The sequence below is a fragment of the Ylistrum balloti genome, unplaced genomic scaffold, assembly GCF_031769215.1.
Source record: "Ylistrum balloti isolate Yb309-2 unplaced genomic scaffold, AGI_CSIRO_Ybal_v1 Utg369566, whole genome shotgun sequence".
NCBI classification, from domain to species: Eukaryota; Metazoa; Mollusca; class Bivalvia; order Pectinida; family Pectinidae; genus Ylistrum; species Ylistrum balloti.
In genome coordinates this window covers 142,215-162,622 of record NW_026781864.1, presented here as the reverse complement: position 1 = coordinate 162,622, position 20,408 = coordinate 142,215, and the positions used below count along the sequence as shown (strand labels likewise).

The 20,408-nt window shown below is 36.4% G+C and overlaps 1 protein-coding gene across 1 annotated transcript; it reads left to right on the top strand.

Annotated features, from left to right (window-relative positions):
- Positions 1 to 2,837: 2,837 nt before the first annotated feature.
- Positions 2,838 to 20,041, top strand: LOC132556615 (uncharacterized). Its single transcript, XM_060221083.1, is given in 17 exon segments — positions 2,838 to 6,071; positions 6,827 to 7,053; positions 7,340 to 7,949; positions 8,171 to 8,382; positions 9,123 to 9,356; positions 10,003 to 10,051; positions 10,640 to 10,801; positions 11,293 to 11,346; positions 11,676 to 11,723; positions 12,329 to 12,393; positions 12,645 to 12,728; positions 13,165 to 13,491; positions 14,288 to 14,832; positions 16,713 to 16,858; positions 17,733 to 17,819; positions 17,961 to 18,014; positions 19,115 to 20,041. Coding segments are annotated over 17 exon segments (6,234 nt in total). The 3' UTR covers positions 19,211 to 20,041.
- The last annotated feature ends 367 nt before the right edge of the window (positions 20,042 to 20,408 follow it).

Genomic DNA, 20,408 nt, shown 5'->3' with positions numbered 1-20,408 from the left:
TATACCATAAAATAATCTTCAAAAATTGGAAAGTTTTTCCATACAGATAAGGATTCCTTTTCTTAATAAGAATTACATCTAAATGTCAAGAAAATAGTCCTTTTTGCCAACATTTCAGCAGGTTTATTTATAGGACCATTCCAATAAATTATCATCAGAAACGTTTTATATGGTAAGACTAATATCCTAACTAAGTCTTTAAATAAGAATGAAGCTCGTCAGGCACCTGAGCAAAGCTCTATACGGGTAACATGTTTAAGACCACATTTCTTTCATTTCCAGGACAAGAGGTCCCAGGACTTAATATATCTGAGAAAATTCTTCCAGAAGTGAAAGACATGAAGCATTCGGAAGTGAAAGGCATTAACTATAGGAGAATTGGAGCACTTTATCCAATGCAAACTTTAGTGTTATACAAAAATATCATAACAGCATTTTTTGCTTCCCTGCATGAATTTGTTTGATTTTAAAAACTTCTAATCATTTCTAAACATAGCAATTATTTTACACAAATGAAACTGGCATCAATAAAAATTTCTTTATTCCTACAAGTACTCAGCATATAACGTCAACCAATATCAAGACGTCATATACACAATTACACAAAATGTCAACATGACAATAATTGTGCAACAGATCACTCGCTGGAGCTAGCCAAATTTTCTTTATTTCTTGGAGCACTAGCCAGTTAACCAAAATTTATTGGTGTTTTACTTTCTTGATACTTTCAAATGAGGACATCATTGCAGCAAGCAAGTAAGGTTCAATGCCTGACTTATATTATAGTTTAATCATCCTATCGATGTAACTTTGTGTCCTGTTCCACATATTTTCCCGTGAAGATCATTTCTGTATTGTTTGTGGTAAGTTTGTCCTTTTTCATATTTATTATTTAACCTTCAATTTCTACATGTTCTGATAACAGGGACAACATATCCCTCTTAAATATTTACTGTTAGCATTCACACAGTTAAGACAGCTGAACGTTTAATCCCCTATTTATAAATTATATTGATAAGCCAATGTCATAAATCATTTTGGGCATGGTGCACCATATGCTACATCTCTTCCACAAGTTTTGCAAAATTTCTTATCGGCTTTTTGGGATTGTCGACCACATTACCTCTCTGTCCGCTCACCTCAAACGTATTTATGACATAGATTCGATATCTGGTTGTATTACACGCGAGTATCCAGTTTTCGAGTTACGAAGTTGACATTGTAGCAATGGAAAAACACAGTTTATTCAACATTTATAGGTAGTGAAATTTATAGTGTAAAGATTATCACTGTGCGCATCAATCGAAATGTGTTTACTTGTTGTCCATTAACTCCGTGTAGTTTAGCACTGTCTAACAACACAGCAGTTATACTCGCCTCTAATTCTACATATACCCCGCGGACGCAGACGCATGTTTTGACTTGAGATAGGAAGAGAAGACGACGAAATCTTCCTAAACTCCGGTAAAATGTAGTGAACGTACGGCAGTCTGTTTACCAACAGTAAGTATGACATGTACATATTTTAGGTAAAATGAAAATTTCCTGACTGAATTGCAATGGAAAGACCAAATATGCAAATTACATGTGTTGTTTTAACCCGAAAATGTAAACAAAAACGAAATTCACAGTTGCAGTAGGCATATGAGTAGGTCAAAAAGTCCCCGTTAATCTTAAAGACCAAAACATTAACCCCGTGTGCTTACTGTAACATGTGTTTTTTCTACATATGAAATATTCAGATAATTCATTCTTTATTAATCTATTTACAGTAATCGAAGTATTGTCTCGACATCGGTTCCGAACCGTTATGTATTTCGGAACGGCCATATTGTCCAACCGTATCACTTGAACTATTGACCTGCTTGTCTTCGCTTCCTTATCATTTTGGTTGCTGTAACATATTACGTTTCCAGAAGAATGAAAATTAGTTATTTAAACCATTTACCATAAGATATCAAGAGTATATATTTCATTGGCAAATTTGTGTATTTGTTCTTCATGCACATGTATATATGTCAAACATCCTCCTAGATATGATGAAAAAAACCTCTCATCCATCCTCAGATGCCAATACTTTGTTGTCATTTGTCATAAGCCACAACTTCTTGCAATCTTTTGGCATTGGAAGACCAAACATGCATGTCTGAAATTGAAAAATGAAGATTTTTAAATTATCACATTTGATGACTAATTTCTGATTTTATTTCACGAGTGAGTTAAATACCAAGACACTAAAGAATAACTTTATTTAAATAGCTTGTGCTATATAAAAGAAGTTTACCAAGAAATATGGCTTATTTGATAAAAAAACACTAAACAATAAAAACTAATTACAAAAAAAATCATTTTGTTTACTAAATATTTATTGTTTTATTCTGCCATGAAAATTTACTGCAAGTATTTAATTCAATTTACATGTCATACAAATTTTCTCAGGAAATAACTGAAACTGGCACTCTACAAAATTTCCTAGATTACTTGAGAGCTGTGGGTTTATTCCATACAATTTAAACAGTCATAGCTGCCTTTTGTTTAACTATATAGTGATAGTTGTGTAAATGTAAAGTGAATGTGATCATGCCTGTTTTGTTCAGTTTTAACTGTTCAGATTTGATCTTTACTTTTTTGTTCATTTGATGTTGCTCCTTTTACAACCTTTGATTTATTGGAACAATTTTCGTTGAAAGGTTAGAATATAATGTCAGGGTACCCTTGCCCAAAAAATCATTGAATGAAATGCTCTTTTTTAAATATATATGTAACTGCTTAAAATATTCATAATGGTCCTAATGTTTCGGATTAATTTTTTTCAGATCGTGGTTCTACATACCAGTATGGAAGGAGAAGGTATACATCCGACAGAGGACAACAATGCGAGGACAGAAGGGGCCGATGGAGGTTCAAGTCCTACTACTCTGTCTGTGCTCAAGGACAGCACAATGCAAGGCACAGATGGCAGCCCTGCATCACCATCTCCAGAGGGAGGTATCCAGGTAAATGATGAGGAATCTATAGCTTCCACAGAGACTACTCTTACCACAAAGGCAGACAGAGAAGTGCAAGAGTTGATGAAATCAGTTATAAGTTCCTCTGAAACTACATCTGTTGAGGACCAGTCAAGCTTCACTCAGGACGGTAGTGATACAACAGAGATACATGTGCCAGATCTGGACATTAGCTTTGAGCAGTCGGAAACTGGTTCTGTTATCGTTGGACAAAATGCTCACCATTCTGATCATGGTTCTGTCATTGAAGGTGGTGTTGTTGGGTCAGAGAATGGATTAGTTACAGAAATTGTTGACCAATCAGATGAAAGGTTTGCTAAGGAAGCAGTAGGTGATGTATCGGATAATGACAGTGGTAGCAATAAGCTGGATTCATGGGAAGATAAGTTAGAATCTTCTACTACAAACAGAAATCTAGAAGACAGTTATCATGAACCTCTGACTTCAGATCACTCAGGTTTGAGTGCTGGTGGAGATAATGGTATGCCAGAGGAGGGCGGGCTGATTCATAGAGAAGCTGTATCCCCTGTCCTCATTACCCCACCACCAGATGGCACTGTCTCTCAGGATACACAGGTTCAAGATGGCAACATCTCTTCAGAACAACCCTCACAAGAAAAGTCAGCAGATAACAATGTTTCTCCTGTGGAAGAGATAACCAGCGATGACACAATGTCTAATGCTCAAGGACAAGAAAGGTCAGAAAATGGGACACCACTAAGTTTATTGTCACAACAAAATGGCGAAGTTGGACAAGATGAAGCCCAGCAGAGTCTGAACTCTGTGTCAGATACACAACTTGAGGAGTATGACAGCATGTCCTCTTTTAGCCAACACAAAGAGAAGCAAGAGGAAGACCTCATACTTCAAGGTCAATTTCCAGATGGAAATAGACAGGCTGATAATGAACATGTTGCTATTGGAATGAAAGATAATGATGTGGAGGAAAGGAGTAAAGACAAGGGGAAGGAGGTTGCTGATGATTCTGAGGAAGAGGATTCTAGTCAATTTGCTCAACTTATTGTTCAGCATGTTCTAGGCCATGCAGTGTCATCTTTTAATGAAAGTGACACATCAATTCATGATGATACAACAGAGGCAGGATCCCAGGCATCTCTACCTACAGATGGGGATGTGAAACCTGCACCCAAGGGTGTAACAGTACCCAAGTCTTCAGCAGACGAAAGTGTGAAACCAGCAATTAATGTTACCATAACTAGTGATACAGCACCACTATTCAATCAGGCTACTCATACAAAGGAGAGGACAAGTGAGAGGCATGTGTCACTGGACCAGTGTGATGTGGAACATGGTGCCAGAAGTCTAACTGATATCCAGATTGATAACAGCACTAACTTTGAGGACTCATCAGGAGGGAGTGGGTTGGAATTTCCTAAAAGATCCAACATCACTCTAGATTCTGAGATGGAGAATGAAACTTTTGATATTTCCTTGGTCTCTGGTGAAAGTACTCAGACAGACAATCCTGAACGTATTGTTATCCATGGCAAAGGAACTCCGAAGTATACTGTTGAGGATACAATGTCTGACACAGATTGTAGACCGCAGGGTTTGCGCATGTTAGCTCCCTTGGAAGCATATCCTGAATTTCCTGAAAATTATGGTAATTACGAAGTGTGCAGAACTGTAGGACCAAATGAAAAAGAATGTTTGGTTCTTGAAACAGGGGAAAATATCACTGTTAAAAAGAATGTCAAAATTTCAAAAAAGTCCACTGTTAAGGAAATTCACAGAGGTAATATTGAGGAATTCCCACTGCCAAATGTTCGCCAGTCTTCTCACTCTCGGGATCCAGTAGCTTCTGACGGGTCTAGAAGGCCTAGTAATCGTAACTCTTCTCTCGACAAGATAAGTCGTGAAAAAGGTAACATTCCTGTGTATACTTCTATGTCTAGAGAGGAAAGGGAAGTGACAACACATCCAGTAGGTAATGGTTCAACAGACTCTGTTTTATACAGTGTTAGTAATGGAGATCCTTCAGTTCTCACGCCTCAACAAAATGGAAAACCTGTAACATTAGAAAGCCGTTATCAAGATGGTAGACAACATAGTAATGGTAATTTGACTTCAGATAATTACAGAGATCAATTAAAAAATCAGGTGACAGATACTCGTTTTGTCCAGATGGCGGATGGTGATGTTGCCATGGACCAAGGAGATCACAGACAGTATAGTAGGTATGGATCATTGTCACAGCAAGTCAGTGATGGTGTACAAGGTCATAATGGTTACCATGGTGATAATGCCCAACTACAACCTCAGCTCCTAAACTCAGAAATATTCCAAGATCCAGTTTCCCTCCGGTTATCTCAAAATTCAAAAGGCGGTGAAAGAATTGATCATAGAATTCTTCAGTCCTCAAGTTTATATACACCTGGTTCAGGACTTACTAGTTTGCATGTTCCACAAGATCAATGTCACAAAGGACAATCTTCAAAGTCACAGAATGACATTAGGCCTGACAGACAACCTACTGTGTCACAGCTTGGACATCAGAGTGAGCTTTCTAGTGAATTGCCTAGACAGGATACGAGTACACAGCACAGAGGACCTCTAATCACAGAAGAGGACCTGCAAAGGTATAATGTAAATTTCACTGACCCTAGGGCCTATCAGAGGTACCAGCAGGTACTAGCCAGGGAGAACAGTACTGGCGAAACCTATGCTAAATTCCCTTCAGAGTCTCAACAAGGTCAGAGTATACAACAGGAGCCACCCATAGACTTGGTGGACAGTATTTACAACAGAGTGCTGCGTAATGAAGATTCCAGTCGCAGACACCAGCTACCACAGGGGGCATTCGAAGGTAGTTATCTGGACACTAGGAATGATCCAACTGCATCAGCTGACTTGACAGAGACGGAGAAAGCCCTTCTGTCTCGTATTTACAGGGAGTATGGAGCTGAACACTTGCACACTGGTGTGCCCCAGTGGCCAAACTCCCTGATTAATTCCCAGGCTGTCCAAAGTAGTCATGAGGTCTCCATGTCTACGCCAAGTTCCGGACCAATACCAAATTTCAAAACTCTACAAGAGCAGCAGGTATGTACTTGATATACAGGAAATGTATATAGTTTAATTAAAATATTTTGCCTAAAATTATTCTAATCACTGAATACAGATGTTAGACATTCTTGTAGACAGGTGTCTGGTGTTATATCTCTACATTATTGTGTTTAAGCCAAAAGCAACTCAGAATATAAATTTATTGTTAATCGCTATCATTGTATCTGTCTGACATGAAACTTTGTATGTACTGCCATCTCTGAAATTGATTTGTTTATCATTAGTTACTGTACACTTAAAGTTAGTGATATTCACAGGAAAATTGGTTTACCTCTTCATGGTAACTAAAGCATGAAATTATCTGCCACCAAACATTTTAATGGTGAATCAAATCCTCAGAACACATTTGTTATAAGCCTGTGTAAATAGATGCTATTGATAGATAGTTATATTAAGATGTTAAGCCTATGAACTACCCTAACAGGGAGAAGCAAAATATTTACCTTGTGAAATTAAACAATGATTAAGTAGAAGGTAGTCAACACTGTCAAGAAGACCATGTTCCAGAAAAAACCAATAAACTGCAGACAAGGAATGATGAGGTTCAGAGATGATAGACCAGTGAAATATACTGATACTGACTTCTAAATGAAATTGTTAAGTTTGATGTAATGTAAATTGTTATGTTAAAATAGTGAATTACACTGGCTCAGTTTGGAGATCAGGCTATATGTCATTGAGACAAATAAAATGGATTCCTATTCAGATAAGATGTTATTTTGTTTTTACAGACCAGCTGGATGCAGATGTTCAAGACACTGGAAGAGAAACATGAACAGGAGATGAAACACCAGCGACGCCAGCATAAGGACACCATCTTTGAGATGCAGCAGAAAATGGAGAGTGAGCTATTTGATCAACAACAGCAGCTACGACATAAACTCAAGATTCACAAGCAGGCTTTGGAAGATAGCTCATTTAATAACACTACTGACTCACAGGTGTCAGACATCCACAGGTTAGATCTTAGTACTGTTTTAGATCAATACTCAATTATCTGCTGCTTGCTGGTAATTAGTGATTTATCATTATCATGCATTTGATGGGTATAAAACATGTTTCATCAGTCATTTATTTCATCTTGCAAATTCTGAGTTGTTATGAATTTTCAAAGAATCCCAGGAAAAAATACATCATTACTAACCTTACATACCAGAATTCCTGTACATGTATTTACTAATGTGATTAAACATTAAAAACACCTTTTTAATTTTCTTTGACAATAGAAGTGAGATGAGTGAAAGATCATCAGACAGATCAGCGTACACATCCCCCCGACAACAATTGGATCATTCTCCAAGACAACCCCTAAACAGTGATTCTACCAGACATCCCCGTGAACACTCACCCTCTTGGCGTGAAATTTACCAGGAAGTCAGGCGGTCCATGGATGATCCCCTACCAGTGAGGCGATCACTGGATAATGAATTTACACTGGCCCCCAAACAATCACCATCACAGAGGGCCAACAGTTCACCCCCAATGTTGACAACACCTCCAAGGTCAAGGTCACCAGAGAGATCTAGATCTCCAAAACCAAAATCTCCACCGAGGTCAAGGCTTCAACGGTCTAAATCTCCTCCTATGTTACGGTCATCAAGGACAAGGTCACCACAGAGGCCAAGGTCACCTGACCCAAGGTCACCACCAAGATCAAGATCTCCAAAAGCAAGGTCACCACCAAGATCCAGATCACCAAGGGCAAGGTCACCGCCCAGAATTAGGTCAAGGTCGCCTCCAGTATCTAGATCCTATCTAGAGAGGATGACTGGAGATCTTAGTGAGGCACCACCCAGGGCTGGTGTGTATAGCAGTCCCATGCCTATACGCCGGGGGAAAAGCAGTCAATTGAAGGTACAACTAAAATTCTATCATCAAAACCTATAGCTGAACTGCTTACTGAAAATATCTATCATATAGTTTGCAGTTGTAATACTTAGTTACTAAATATATTTTTTTGTCAAGAAAATTTCTGTACCATTTCTGAAAACTGTTAGTTTAGATTTGCGGAAAGAAATGAAACAAAGAGATAGTTTTTAAAAATAATTTGCCAAATTATACCATTACAATTGTAGACATCTGCAACAGCCAAACCTACAACACCCCCTAGAAACAAAGAGATCTACCCATTGATTGTTTCCCCTTCCATGAGTGAGAAGCGCCAGAGTTCTGTACTTCAGAGGGAGCTAGAGGACCGACATCGTGAGCTTGTGGAGCAGCAGGAGAGCTTTGATACAGAGCTGTATAGTTCAGCCACCATGTCCGACGATGTTCATCTTTCTTCTAGGTAACACCTGAATGACACCACACATCTGTGGAGTACTAGCACACCAGTTATTGTAATTTCAAGAATAATCTTTAACATAAACGTTACTGACACACCATATAGAGTCTTCACACACCTGTAATTTTGTTGGGCGTGGGGGATATTCAAATTGGTTCCATCCATCCTTCTGTCTGTTCGGATGATACTGCTTTCTGCATGATATCTTTTGAAGAACTGGTCAGTTATTGATAAAACATGGTTGGTACACTTGTTACTTTAATCCCTTGGCCAGGTTCGATTAACAGCAAATTCGAACATATTTAATGAGGCTGCGGTGACCTGATGTCTTTAATCACTCTATAAGACATCTTTCTGCACATTATCTTATGAAGGAATGATAAGATTTTTAGGAAACTTGCTTTGTAGATTTGTTACCTTAATCCCTTGTTCAGGTTTGATTATCGACAAATTTTGTGCATATTTAATAAGGCTGCTGTGATCTGATTGGCTGATATTTTCTCCAATTTCCATGTTGCTTACTTTAAATGTATATATTTTACAAATGAAAATGGGCAGGGGATCTTGATAAATATGCCCTTATTGAAATTAACAAGAGTACCATATGGATCAGTTTCTGAAAAAATAAAACATTAGTTTTAAGTTTCAAAACTAAGAAATTTATTGGTTTCATTTTTTATTATTTTTTTAGCTGTACTGCATCTTATTCTAACTTGTGTGTCTTTTGTACAATCTTTGAGCAGCACAAGGGTTGGATTGAGAGAAAAGCATGCAAAGCACATGGCAGACCTCCGAGAGTACTACGAGAAAGAGCTTCAGGCTCTGAGACAAGCACTTAAGGCATCTGATAGTGACACAGTTAGTGGACACAAGTCACTTCAACATTTGGTGTCAGAAAATGAAAGTCTTCACCTTGAGATTGGGTTACAGAGAGAGAAAATTATTGAATTGGAGGACAAATTAAACACCTCAAATAGGTAAGGGGAGTTATTTCACACCAAAAATAAATATGGCAAATGAAATGTGTTTATTTTAGTTTTTTGTTGCTTTACGTTCCTATCAGCAGCAAGCATCAGGTAAGGATGTGCAAGATTTGGGTGGTGAAGGAAAGAGAGAAGATTCTGAGAAGAACCACCAATCTGCAAACAGTACCCAGGGTTTTCCATAATTTTGTTAGTAGTAGGCTGTGTAGTGAAAGTAGGAGGCTGGCCTGCCGTGTACGTGTAGTCATGTACGGAACATTATTACGGAACTGGATTGGTGTAGGCGGCCAAATGATCAAAGTAGCCGGTCAAATTGGCCGGTGACCGGTTCTTATGGAAAACCCTGAGCACCTAGCAACTTCCCCATATAGGCTTCAAGCCCACAACCTAAAAGAGGTGGCTAGTGATGAAGACAGTCAGATACCTTAACCACTTGGCCAGCGCAGCCCTTGGCAAAAGAAAAGTGCATTGAATCAGTTGATAACATACGCCTGTAATGTGTATATGGTTTCAAAAAGCTGTTTTGAAATTCTTAAGGAATGGAATTTCAGGTGCTACAATGGTTATTATTTTCAGTTGAAACCTTTAAAAATGACTTTGATAGTATTGGTTTAATAACATTTGTTTTTTTATGTTTTAGGACAAACTATGAGATTGAACAGAAAGTAAAGGCTTTAGAGGACAGGGCTGTAAGTCTTTAACTATATCAGACAATCACTTGATTAGATATGGTCTTTGATATCATGTTTAGACCTTCAACACTGTTACAATGAGAGTTCAGTGGCTTGAGTGACAGAACATATACATTTGTACAAGTAAAGAGGAAAAAATCCTACTAAACTGAAAATATAGTAGTATAACAGGAATTTTTTTTCTCACCTTGAATATGTTACATATATTCCAGATCCCATGCACCTGTGAATCAAACTTGCACCTGACAGTTTCAGGCTATGTTTTAATTACTCAATGGCTCAGTGATCGAGTTGTCATATCTTGCTACCCCAATGAGATTTTTTAATTGGCATTAACCTAATAGGATAGTTGATTTAGGAATTTTGTTATGTCAGAAGTCAATTAATTTCTAGAACCATTTCACAGTGAAGTTGTGTTCATTTGAAATTCCTAATTACCAGGCATCTCGGCACCAAAATTACAGTTCATTCTTTTTCTTGTTTTGTTTTATTTTTTGTTTTTTGTTTTTTTTTCCTGACTATGTTTATAGCTAATATTTATGCCCAGGTTATTTTACTGGAGACATACCCCTTGCTTTGTTTAAGGTTGAATATGCAGACTTTTACAAAGAGGCCCAGGGCAAGATTTCCACATTCCGCTGCACAGTAGAGGAACTTCAGTACCGTATTGGAGAGAAGGATGATTTATTAGAACAGCTGAAGGCAGAGAACAATGCACACAAAAACAACCTCAAGAAGGCTAAAAAAGTAGGTATTCTATAGTAGCAAAACATCAACAAATACAGATAGATGTAAAACACAACAGGAGAGTACGTAGGTACATTGGAAGTAACTACATTGCTTTTTTTTCTGTCTTCTTTTTGCCGAATTTCAAGTAAAAAAAATATTCAAACAAAAGCATTTACTATAAGCATGATCATGATTGAATGGATATTGTTTGATATCATTTGTCATAAAAGATGATTAGTACCAATGAAGAAAATCTTTTTTTTTAACAATTTCACCTCATTAAGTTTACATATATTGATTTGTCATAAATCATTATTTAGGCTCAGATTTATCTGATTCAGAAATATTAAATGTTTTTATTTGGTAACCTTAACAAGAGATTTTAATTTATCTGATTAAATGTCCATATAACTAGAACAGTCAAGGAGTCCAGGTTTACATGATTCAGTGAATAAGAGACTTAGATTGGTCGCACTATTTATATGATGTCTTATTTTTTGTGTTTCAAGGTCCAAGAGGATCAGGCAACCTATATCCACCGTGATCGTACTGCTCTCGAGAAGGTGAGAAGAACAGTTGTTGTAAAGGAAAAATCGTTGTCTCCATATCAGGCTTAATCCACTCTTACTAGGTCAAAGTTCAGATTAAGCTCTGAGAAATAGTTCACATTTCTGATAATCGCCAGTGTCATTGTCCAGTTTATATTGAACATCACTGAAATGTTTATCAAGTCATGAATTTTTATATTGAATTATAAATCATATAAGGGTATGACATGCAATTGATTTTATGAATTATTTAAATTTCATATTGTTGCAAAACCTCAGCATATATATTGTGTCTTCCCCATTTGAATAATACCTTTGAATTAATAGTTTGTTTACCTATTCAGTTGGTAGAACAGTTCCAGGCCAATGAGAGGGAGCGTGCTATTCTTAAGGTAAATATGTCTGTTAAGTTGATATTACAGTCAATCAAACGAATTAATATTGCCTCTGAAAGATGAGGATTTCATAATATATATGTATGTATTTATATAAATGACCTTAATTACAGATGAAGGTTGTGTAATATAGATGATATATAATATTATGTATAAATGATAGTTAATGAAATCCTTGTCAAACTTTAAAACTCTGTCTTCATTTATTTCAGGAATTATTGCATTTAAAAATTTTCAGTAAAAGATCCTTAACTATCATAAACATGCAGTAGCATTTTTTTTTCTCACCATTTTAGGAATTGCCATGCGATCAAAATTTCCTAGATTAATCAAATTTTGGAAAAGAAAATTTGGTGAAGGGGAGGAGGGGATGGGATTGGGAATATTATTTGCTTTAAGATAACTAGGGATGGTTTCAAAAGTCATACTTAGAAAAAATATAGGCTATGCAAACACTGAAAAGAAATTATATTTGTCTCATTTCCAAGTAATCATAGGATAGAAATAGCTTATTTATGAATGGCTGGTTTCCATCAAGAAGTGCTGGTGAGGGTACTGTATAGGGATCATGAAATTATACCTGTCTTATTCTTCTGTTACAGGAATCTGTCAATGACCTAGAAAATAAGTTATATGATGCCAGGACAGAAAATGTGGAAATGAAGAGGTACATATTGTCACAGACATCAATTTTTAATGAAAATATAAAATTAAATGACACCTACAAATTCCTTATTACATTTTATATGTCATTTATAAATGATGGCTTGTGATTAATCAGGATGGAGTTCACAATAATTAAAATCTGCACTTTCATTTTACTTAATCATTTTGATTAGTTTAAAACAGGAGCATTTATCTTATTACAACAAGCTGAGCAAGAATTCTGTATAATAACATAAATTGTTTAATGACCAGAATTACTACCAAGCTTGAGTTGGAGAACAAGAGGCTGGGCCGAGAAAATGATAACCTACATCACAAGATTTCTCAGGGTGTCAGGTCAGTATCTTATGTTCTTAGGATATAGTGGTCAGTACCTATAACAGTGCCCAGGATATACTGGTCAGTATCTAATGGTCCAAAGATATCCTGGTCAGTATCTAATAGTCTCCAAGATCTACTGGTCAGTTTCTCACAGTCCCCAGGATATACTGGTCAGTATCTAACAGTCTCTAAGATATACTGGTCAGTATCTAACAGTCCCTAAGATATACTGGTCAGTATCTAACAGTCCCTAGGATATACTGGTCAGTATCTAACAGTCCCTAGGATATACTGGTCAGTATCTAACAGTCCCAAAGATATACTGGTCAGTATCTAATAGCCCGGAGGACATACTGATCGGTATGTAATGGTATTTAGATAATATTTGTTGCGCATATTTATCAGATTGGTTTCTTTGCTTGAAATGAACTGTATTCTTTTCCTTTTACAGTCACAATATATCAGGTTCCATCTACAACAGTCTGCATGAGTCCTTAGGGGTCCAGCAGGAAGCTTTAGCCTTGGATCACCGCCACCCTTCTCCTGCCAGACCCTCTGTTCGTAAGCCCAGCCCAACCAGAAATCAGTTTGAAAATAACAGTAGCTACCATACCTCATCAAGGCGGCATCCCCCATCAGACAGTCGCACTCCTTCTAGGACAGAACCTGTATCAGCTCCCTATGTGGAGAGTAATGGAGTGGACAATTCTGTTCGCCAGAGTCAGGAGAATATCCTCAATGGTTCCTTCCACAGAACCGAGGACACACTGTAAGTACAGTAGTTGTCTGATGATAGCGGTATCATTCTCCAGAGACTAAACATATCAGGATTGAAAGATGTTTCTGTATAATTTATAACATATGTACAATGTACGACTGCAGCCAGATAATTACCTGGGGCTCTCCATCTGTGGATTTTGTGATAGAGTTAATGGTGTTACTATGCTTGATAAAATTGATATATCATTAAGTCTTTGTCCTGTAAAGTTTTCAAACAATATGTTTAAGTTTTCCTCCAAATTTTGTCATAATATAAAAAGAAATGTTTAAGTTAAGCATTCAATAAACTGTTTAGTATATTGGACTGAAATGAATAACAACAATTTTCACTTCAGTAATTTTGATTCATACTCAATTATTTCTTAAAATAAAACATAATTAAGCATTTATAAATATCTATATTTGCAGTAAATACTACTGAGGCATTTGGAAATAATTCAAACAGCATCATACAGATATCTTTATCGATACATAATCAAGGGAGATAAATTTGGTTAGATTGGCCAGTTAACCCAACAGCTGTCGGGAAAACTCTTAATTCACACATTTTTTGGCCAGAACAAATGTAACTTGATTATTAAAGGTCTGCTTTAGTATCATAATATCAAGGTATACACCTGATCAGATTCTGGTTAGCATAGGAGGAAGGGCCTTCCTGTTTTATGGGCAGTTTCTAGTTTCATTTAAGTGCTTAGTAAAAATATAAATAGATAATTTTCTTTTTAATATGCTTAGTTTTGCTTTGAAAAATTTTGTTCTGAGTGATATTTTATCTATCAATTTGTTAAAACCAGAACACCACCGAGAAATACCAGGTCAAGATTAGAACCAGAGAGAGAGGAGGAACTACTATCTGTGTCGTCTCCAGTCATGCGTGCAGAAGAGGAACTTTATCGCCTACGGGACGTCTTACGGAACTCTCCTACACCGTCAAGGGAACCTACTCAGCCAAAGTTACAGAAGAAGTTCTATGGTAGTGATGTGATTACGCAAAGTCGTCGGACAGAGATGTCCCCTGATAGGCTGTCTGACAGTGTAAAACCAAAGAAAAAGTCTGCATCTAATTCCCCGTTAGTGAAATCGTCAAAGCATTCCAAATCAGATACAACGCACTCTAAAACAAAATCCTCGTCACGCAGAACTACATCAGGCAAAGATCACAGCGGGAAAGAGGATTTTTCTAGTCAGACAAGATTTGATATCCATTCTGACAATCAGGTGACAAGATCACCAGGTGATGGTCAGCCCAAACCTAACGGTGTTGTAAGGACAAATAGGAAACCACCAGGAGGTGATAACTCCAATGCTACCCGCACAGAGGACAGAAAGAAAAAGAAAGGTAAGATACCATCACATGGTGCCTGCATGTCTTTTGTTAGAATTTTGTGATCTGATCAGATTGGAGTATTTTAGTAACAACAAACAAGTCGCCTTGGATTAATGGTAATTCCTTCATTTTTATATTCATTGTTTAAAATAAAGCAAATGTTTTATGAAAATATGGTGTGAAAATATAAGTTGAGACTTAATTTTTCATAGAATTTCAATTGAATTTGAATCGGCTAAATAACAAAGATAAAAAGACAAAAGGGAAATAACTTTCAGTAATATTTTTAAGTTTGAATTTTACTAGATAATGTCGAAAAAAAAATTTTAAATTTTTATCATGCTTTTGTTTTATGAACACCATTTATGTTTTGTTTTTATTTACTTTTATTTACTGACCTCTTGCATGTATTTTGAAATTGGTTGATGATTGGTTGAGATTGAGATTTGCATGCATTGTTATATGTACAAGTTTCTTCAAAAGATCAGATATATGTCATAAGTACAGAATTATGAAGTAATAAGTACAGAATTATGAACAGTGCATTTTACTGCCATTCTTGTTCAGTTATGAAACCCCTGAGGGGGCGTTCTCGAACAAGATCTAGGTCTCCAAGCCCCTGTGTGAGGAGGCGCTCCTCCAGCCTCCCTCGTGTGCCCCGCCCTTGTCGTAGTAAGTCGAGTGTCTAACAATCAGATAGACTAACTTAACAAACAGATGGCTTTTGACAACACCAAATGGAATTTTTTTTTTTTTTTTTTCTTACGGAGAAGGTGCGTCTTGATATTGTGTAATTATACTTATATCATTTATAATTGATTGTGACCTCTACTTAATATAGCTATTTATAATCAAAATCAAGAATCCCAGCATGCGCTGGAGGTGTGTTATATCCATATGATTTGAACTGACCTAACTAATGATGATTTTAAGATTTAACCTGTTTGGTTGAACCGCTTTCATGTACTGAATAAAAACTATGTACTGTACTAGATTTGATGATCTGAATCAGTAACCTGTTTGGTTAAACAGCATCTGTGTACTCAAAACTATGTACTATATCAGTATTAAAACCAAGAATTTCATTTTGTCTCAAAGTGGACTAATATGTTTAAAGGTCTGAAATCTTAATGTATTTCTTGTTTATTTTAAGTTTCAATTCAGTTTAGATTTACAGGGGTCACACATGGAACAAACAGTATCAAGAAAATAATGTTGAATCTTTTATCCCAACATTAGTATGTATATACGTTTATACAGTATTGAAATCTGACAGTATTAGGATGTCATTCACTAGTAACCTTTCGGCCAAGAGTCAAAGTCAAATAGTTAGTACATCAACGTATAGATGGGTAATTTTTCTTGTTGCCATGGTGACTGATTTTGTCCTCATTATGATTATGAAGATGGAAATTGATTGCACATTTTCTCACCACCTACATTTGAAAGTCTTGACTTCAATGTATCTTAAATATTTATGATTGAATTAACATATGAATGTTAATACTTGTTACACAGGAAGTCATGCTGTATCATACAAGTTATAATCAAACACTGGATGAGAGAAATGAACTGTAAATTGAAATAATCTTATTAAATGTTTCATAGCTAAATAGCTACAAGTATTTAGTCAGTAGCTTTCTGTATAGATTGAAGTTTTTAAACATAGACTGATGTTGATGAACCTTATGCTTTATCAGTGTAAATTACTTTGTATCATATTACTTTCTATAAGTCATTTTCTTTTTCTTGTTTAATGACAATGTTTCTCACTTTGTTAAATTTCTATACTTGATATTATTTTGTGTTGTTTATACAGGTGTTACAATAAGTTCATTTTAGTAAATAGTTATTTTACAATAGGTTTACCAATAATTACCCCCCTTTTACAGAAGGTGTAGAGCCGGCTATGACTGTGGACGAGATGCTGGACCGGGTAAAAGCTGGGGACTATCTCTCTAGACCAGACTGGGAAGATAAATACACGTCTATGGCCTCTAAACCAAAGGCTGCACCAGCCTCTCCACGACAACCTACTGTAAGTCATATAGAACCTTCACGACAGCCTACTGTAAGTCATATAGGACCTCCAAGACAACCTACTGTAAGTCATATAGGACCTTCACGACAACCTACTGTAAGTCATATAGGACCTCCACGACAACCTACTGTAAGTCATATAGGACCTCTAGACATCCTACTATAAGTCATATAGGACCTCCACGACAACCTACTGTAAGTCATATAGGTTTTCCATGACAACCTACTGTAAGTCATATAGGACCTCCACGTCAACCTGCTGTAAGTCATATAGGACCTCCACGGCAACCTACTGTAAGTCATTTAGGACCTCCACGACACCCTACTGTATATCATGTAGGTTTTCCATTACAACACACTGTATGTCATACAGGCTCTCAATGACAACCCTCTAAGTCATACAGGCTCTAAACAACAACTTACTGGATGTCATATAGGCAGGTTTACATGTTCTGAAATGAAAGAAAATTTCATGCTTGCATAGTGTGGAGTGATTTGATTTTTCCTTCTGTTACCATCAATGTGTGTTTTATATCTCAGTTTGTCTCAGAATCCACACATGCCATATTTTCATTACATTTACTTTTTTTTGGTTTACTGTATGGGTAACTGGTTGTAATTATTTAAGAATGATATAGAATTGCCATAAAAACATAAACATTAGAAATGATAATATGGAAAATTATATTCTGGCCCACGATATAAAAGAAAAATAGATTGATTTTGCTTCAAATGTATAATCAACCTGCAAAAAAATTAATTTTGAGGGGAAATTAAGCTGATTTTGACATCATGTTGTAACAAAAACAGTAACGTTTGTCAGTGATTTACTAGATGGACCTTACATTAATATAACCCTGTTTTGTTTTCAGTCTCGTGAAGACAGAATCAAGGATAGACTTAGATCTATAGGGGACATGGAACATCGATATGATGACCTTAATACTGAGAAACGCCAGGTAAGTGGCACAGGATTACCCAAGGGTATCATGTTTCTGTTTATTCCCTCTACACACAATGATACAGTGGTGCCAGTACTGGAATTGTTCACAGAAAATATTTACCAACATATCATAATGTTATTCATTTTTTGATTTCAGCTTGAATCTGCACTCAGTCGGTTACCATCCCACGGGAAAAGTAGGAAAAAGAAAGTAAGATATTATCTTTTTATGCCCCCGCCATTTATGGCCGGGGGCATATAGCGTTGCCCATGTCCGTCCGTCCCGTCCCGTCCCGTTGCGTAGCGTCCCAAATCAGTATATACCACCTAACAACTTCATTCGGAAGGCAATTTTCACGAAACTTCATACAAATATCAAGTATGGAAAGACCTCATGCAGTGTTGAATTTCTCGGCATTCTAAAAAAGATGGCCACCAGGGGGAGATAACTCAAAAAAGAGGAACATCATCTTATTTCTACATAATTTGGTACTTGTGGGTTTTAAGGCATAAGGAACTAATATACTCCCTCATTTTTTCCAGAGAACAAAATTCCAAATTCATGTATGTTAAATCAACTTGTCAATTTAAGTATGAAACTTAAGTTGTACATAGTTGCATACAAATTAACAAAATCATCTCTTTCGGACCTTTCACTATTATTTCACATGGGGGGGGGGGGGGGCATTCATGTCTTACAGACATTTTCTAGTTCTTTTAACTATAAGTAAGATATTATCTTTTTCTTTTAACTATAAGTAAGATATTATCTTTTTCTTTTAACTATAAGTAAGATATTATCTTTTTCTTTTAACTATAAGTAAGATATTATCTTATTCTTTTAACTATAAGTAAGATATTATCTTATTCTTGTAACTATTTTAACATCCAATTTTATCTTGTTTTCTGAAAATGTCATACAATAACTTTTAAACATACTGATTCTTTATCTCAAACAAGTAAACAATAACACAGTCTCAACAACCAACAGTGTATAATGACATTTCCTGAACATTTGAAGAAAAATATTATTGCTAGAGCCTAAATGTTTCAGCTTTATGAAAAACAAAGAATTATTAGAAAAGGTCTGTTAGATTTTTAGGATAAGTATTTAACAGAATTTCAGATGTTTTTTCTTATTTATATATGTTATGATAAAAAGATGACATCAAAAATATTATTACTGCTAAATTCAGCTTTAATACAATTTACTTGTATTTCATTATAGATCTGACTTTAAGATTCAAAGTTGGTTTGTGAGATGTTAAATTGATGGTGATAAATTTGACATGATATTGCATACATCTGCAGGAGGAATTAGAGGAAAACCTTGACCGAGTGGAACGTGAACTAGGGTCCGTGAGAATGTCATTAAAGAGGTACAATGTCCTCAAGTCTACAATATAACTCTACAGAAGGATGGGAGAACTGGTGTCTGTGAGAATGTCACTGGAGCAGTACAGTGTTCTCAAGTCTACAATATAACTCTACAGAAGGATGGGAGAACTGGTGTCTGTGAGAATGTCACTGGAGCAGTACAGTGTTCTCAAGTCTACAATATAACTCTACAGAAGGATGGGAGAACTGGTGTCTGTGAGAATGTCACTGGAGCAGTACAGTATTCTCATGTCTACAATATAATTCTACAGAAGGATGGGAGAACTGGTGTCTGTGAGAATGTCACTGGAGCAGTACAATGTCCTCAAGTCTACAGTTTAATTCTACAGAAGGATAGGAGAACTGGTGTCTGTGAGAATATCACTGGTGTTGTACAGTATCTTCAAGTCTACAGTATAATTCTACAGAAGGATGGGAAAACTGATGTCTGTGAGAATATCGCTGGTAAAGTACAATGTCCTCAAGTCTACAATATAACTCTACAGAAGGATGGGAGAACTGGAGTCTGAGAATGTCACTGGTGTTGTACAGTGTCCTCAAGTCTACAGTATAATTCTACAGAAGGATGGGAAAACTGATATCTGTGAGAATATCGCTGGTAAAGTACAATGTCCTCAAGTCTACAATATAATTCTACAGAAGGATGGGAGAACTGGTGTCTGTGAGAATGTCACTGGAGCAGTACAATGTCCTCAAGTCTACAGTTTAATTCTACAGAAGGATAGGAGAACTGGTGTCTGTGAGAATATCACTGGTGTTGTACAGTATCTTCAAGTCTACAGTATAATTCTACAGAAGGATGGGAGAACTGGTGTCTGTGAGAATGTCACTGGAACAGTACAGTGTTCTCAAGTCTACAATATAACTGTACAGAAGGATGGGAGAACTGGTGTCTGTGAGAATGTCACTGGAACAGTACAGTGTTCTCAAGTCTACAGTATAATTCTACAGAAGGATGGGAAAACTGATGTTTCTGAGACTATATACTGGAGCAGTACAATGTTCTCAAGTGTATATTACTGGAATAAGGGGAAGGAGAAGTGAACTGTGTAAGAGTGTCACAGGAGTAGTTCAATGTTCTCAACACTACTATTTAACTAGACGGAGTGGAGAAAGAATTGGGGTCTTTGAGAAGGTCTCTGAAGGTAAGCTACATTGGGACAAAACTTTCAACTCGTGGAAGATTAAGTTATATAATAGCTTCCTC